The sequence below is a fragment of the Mandrillus leucophaeus genome, unplaced genomic scaffold, assembly GCF_000951045.1.
Source record: "Mandrillus leucophaeus isolate KB7577 unplaced genomic scaffold, Mleu.le_1.0 Scaffold106, whole genome shotgun sequence".
NCBI classification, from domain to species: Eukaryota; Metazoa; Chordata; class Mammalia; order Primates; family Cercopithecidae; genus Mandrillus; species Mandrillus leucophaeus.
This window is the reverse complement of record NW_012098765.1, coordinates 2956096-2959907: the sequence shown is the minus strand read 5'-3', so window position 1 is coordinate 2959907 and position 3812 is coordinate 2956096. Positions and strand designations below refer to the sequence as shown.

The 3812-nt window shown below is 59.6% G+C and overlaps 2 protein-coding genes across 2 annotated transcripts in view; one reads left to right on the top strand and one right to left on the bottom strand.

Annotated features, from left to right (window-relative positions):
* Positions 1 to 1390, top strand: part of MAP3K10 (mitogen-activated protein kinase kinase kinase 10) — a 41794-nt gene extending 40404 nt beyond the window's left edge. The window contains exons 11-12 of the mRNA XM_011984280.1: positions 1 to 33; positions 785 to 1390. Coding sequence (XP_011839670.1) covers positions 1 to 33; positions 785 to 1107 — 356 coding nt within the window. The 3' untranslated portion in view covers positions 1108 to 1390. The remainder of the gene's footprint in view (positions 34 to 784) is intronic.
* Positions 1391 to 1872: 482 nt separating this feature from the next.
* The window catches only part of TTC9B (tetratricopeptide repeat domain 9B), a 2449-nt gene continuing 509 nt past the window's right edge, over positions 1873 to 3812 (bottom strand). Inside the window, exons 2-4 of the mRNA XM_011984267.1 lie at positions 3754 to 3808; positions 2987 to 3169; positions 1873 to 2086 (exon numbers count right to left, since the gene is read on the bottom strand). Of these exons, the coding sequence (XP_011839657.1) occupies positions 1977 to 2086; positions 2987 to 3169; positions 3754 to 3808 (348 nt within the window). The 3' untranslated portion in view covers positions 1873 to 1976. The remainder of the gene's footprint in view (positions 2087 to 2986; positions 3170 to 3753; positions 3809 to 3812) is intronic.

The window sequence follows — 3812 nt, the reverse complement described above, 5'->3', positions numbered from 1 at the left end:
GGGGGCCTCCCGAGCCCGCGGGCCATGGCCCTGGTGAGTGAGGTGCCCCGCACCCAGGCCGCAGAAAACTCCTTCTTTCCTCCTCTGCCAGGGTCGCAAGTGCAGCCCAGCCATGACCCCTCAGGCAGCCAATCCTCCTGCTTAAGGAGGGTCTGTGTCCCTTTACCCTCACTCCTGGAGGCATTGGGGATCTCCAGGGGACTGAGACACAGGTGGCAAACTGATGCCTACAAGGCCAGACAGGTGCCTTTAGCAGTGGTGACCAGCATGGCTATTGCCAATTCTTACACAGCCTAGACACTGTTCTCCTCCATCTGTTAACTGGGTGGGAGATGCGGCCATGGCAGTGTTATTAAGTACCCACGTCAGGCACTGTGCTGCTTGTTGTAAGTTATCATTTTATTTGCTCCTCACCCGTGCAGTGAGGCTCCATTTTTATCCCCCTTCAGAGATAAGCCATGCCTGAGGTCTGTGCGTGAGCTTAGCCCAATGCAGGAGAGTCAGGAAGACCAGGGCTTTGGCCCCAGTGGCTGCTGCTAAGCAGCAGCTCCAGAAGGTTGAGGAACATGCCAGGGTCCACCCAGAGGAGCAAGCAGCTGGGAGTGGTCCCAGCCTAGGTCAAGGTCCCAGGACTGCCACAGTGCAGATGGAAATTGGATGCAGCAAGATCCATGGGTTTCTCGAGAGAAACCAGAACTCATGCTTTTCATATAAAAGCTCTGGGCTTTTCTTAATGCCACCCTCTGCCCCACCCCACTCACCTCCTCTGAACCTCTTTTACCAGGCCCTCGTGACCTTCTGGACTTCCCCCGCCTGCCCGACCCCCAGGCCCTGTTTCCAGCCCGCCGCCGGCCCCCCGATTTCCCAGGCCGCCCCACCACCCTGACCTTTGCCCCGAGACCTCGGCCGGCTGCCAGTCGCCCCCGCTTGGACCCCTGGAAACTGGTCTCCTTCGGCCGGACACTCACCATCTCGCCTCCCAGCAGGCCAGACACTCCGGAGAGCCCTGGGCCCCCCAGCATGCAGCCTACGCTGCTGGACATGGACATGGAGGGGCAGAACCAGGACAGCACAGTGCCCCTGTGTGGGGCCCACGGCTCCCACTAAGGCCTGCCCACCACCGCCCGCCTGGGCAGCCATGAATGTAGCGCCCCAGGCCCCGCCCCAGCCCGCCATGCCACAAGGCGGGGGAGGCCCTGGGCAGGATGTTCACTCTATTTATTGGGGAAGGAGGGAGGGGGGAACACTTAACTTATTCCTTTGTACCCCAGGGGGTGGAGCCCTGTGCCCGCCCTGCACTGGGGAGAGGGTGGGCAGGGATACTCAGGGACAGGGCATCATGGGGGATTTGGCACAAAATGGAGCATTAAAGGTAACCCCTGCCCCCTACCGTACTTGACTGTGTTCCTTTTTCCTTTTTTTTTTTTTTTTTGGATACAGAGTCTTGCTCTGTCACCCAGGCTGGAGTGTAGTGGCACCATCTCAGCTCACTGCAACCTCCGCCTCCTGGGTTCAAGTGATTCTTCTGCCTCAGCCTCATGAGTAGCTGCGACTACAGTCTCCCGCCACCACGCCTGGCTAATTTTTGTATTTTTGGTAGAGACAGGGTTTCACCATGTTGACCAGACTGCTCCCAAACTCCTGACCCCAAGTGATCCTCAGCCTCCCGAAGTGCTGGGATTACAGGCATGAGCCACTGCGCCTGGCCTAGACTGTGTTTCTTTCCCTGGCCCAGGCCCTGATGCTGGGTCATCCTAGCGGAACATTCCCCCCCACTACCCAACCCCACACACCCTCCTGGGCTTCTCTGGGTTTCTAAGGTCCAAGGGATGAGGCCCTTCCTGGTCCCCCCAAGAACACCACACAAAGAAGTTGTGATCACCAGTGACAAGTGTTTTACCAACGAACACATGAGTCGGGGAAGTTACATGGTGAGGTGGGAGGGTGAGGGGTAGAGAGGTCCCCCTGGGTTGGCCTCAGCCAATTACATCCCGAGTCTGGGCCCCAGCCCCACTGTCTTCCCGCTGGAGGCTGCAACGGTTCATCTTCAGCTGAGTCAGCTGGATGTAACGGAGCACATTGGTATCTGCAGGGGAGGTGGGCAGGGCATCATCTGGGTGTCCTGGGGCAGCAGGTGACTTCCACACCACCCTGGCTCACACCCCATTCTCCGAAGTCTCCAGCAGCTCGCTCACACAGCCAGTAGAGCCAGAGCCCTTCCTCAAAGCCACAGCCACAGCCAGCAAAGCAGAGGCATCGCACACTTTTATGTGCCTGTATTTGCAGCACCCTCTGCCAGGAATGCCTCTTCTCAGAGGCTCCTGTCACACTTCTCATCCTCCAGTGACATCTGCAAGAAGTCTGTTCTCTCCCAGCCACTTAACGGGAAAACTAATCTCGTCTCTGCTCCCACAACTCTGCACCTGTTGTAATCTCTCTTCCTTCCTCGTTGGCTCTTAATACAAAACCGAGTGTTGTGTCTGCCCTCCTGCACTCATGTGTGTAAGTGCACACATGCACGCACACACACACACACCAATTTCCTGGCATCGCCCACCCGAGTGGATGAGTGGATAGTGGAGGCAGTGAATGAATAGGTGTGTGTGAATGGTGAGTGGAGGAATGAGTGTGGGCGGTAGGCGGCCGTAGGAGGGGGTAATTGAGATGACAATGGGTGGATAGGGAAGTGGCTGAGCAGGTGAATAGGAGATATCAGGTGTGGCAATGACGGTAGATGAGAAATGACTGGGGAGATGTCAGAGGAGCGATAGGTGGATGGATGTTTGAATGGCAGGTGAAGGGCGGGGTGGATGAATGGATGAGTGGGCGTGTAGGTAGTAGGTGGGTGGCACAGCTCTCCCTAGAGGCAGCTCCGCGGGAGGAGGGCTCTGCTGTTCTGCCCTGATCTTCCTGCCCGTTCCCTCCGCTCCAGCCCCTTTCCCCGCCCTGGGCCCAGCCCTCACCTCTACCCGACCCCGCCACTCACCTGTGGGCTCCCGGCTGCGGGCCTCCTGCAGGTAGCGCAGCGCGCGTGCGTAGTCGCCCAGGTGGTAGAAGGCAATGCCGGCGCGGTAGGTGGCCTTAAAGTTGCCCTGCTGCTTCTCCAGCACCTTGAGACAGTACTCGCGCACGCGCTCGTAGTTTACCAGCTCCGACTGCAGCAGGCAAGCTGCGGGGGCGGCGGGGCCGGCACTCTCAGAGCCTGCTGGCACCCCCAAAACCCACCTGACCTCGAGGAGCCGGGGCTCCAGGCTGCAGAGAACCCGGCCTAAGGGATTGCTCCGACAACCGGGGGCGCCAATCCGCTCGCCTATCAAAACAGACGCAACTGCGCCGCCGCTAGGTGGCGCCAAAACACGGACTGGCGCCGCTAGGCGATCCACCCGGAGCTGTCGGTGGGCAAGAGCACTAAGGGCCCGCACCGGGGCGAGGGCCGGGACCTCGAGCAGCTGGCTCAGGGAAGACTTCCTCACCTTAGGTCCACGTGAGCCAGGGGGTAGAAAGAATGACTCAGGGGAAGCGGGGCCCTGAAGACCCGACCCAAAGACCATTTCCTGCATCCCAGCTCCCTCTAGCCACAGAACCCTGTTATCCCCTACCCCTAATCCCTTTCCTTGATCAAGCTCTGAAGTCTCCCCCAGAAGCCCACAGCCCTGGACTCTTCAGCCCCAGGGTCCCTGCCGCCACAAGTCGCCAAGCTCTCCCCATTGCCCCCTCCCCTTGTGCCCCATCCCCCACCCTCCGACGGCGTACCCGTGAGGGAGTCGTAACACTCCACCTCCGTGCTCTCCACCAGGCGCCGCTGCTCCTCG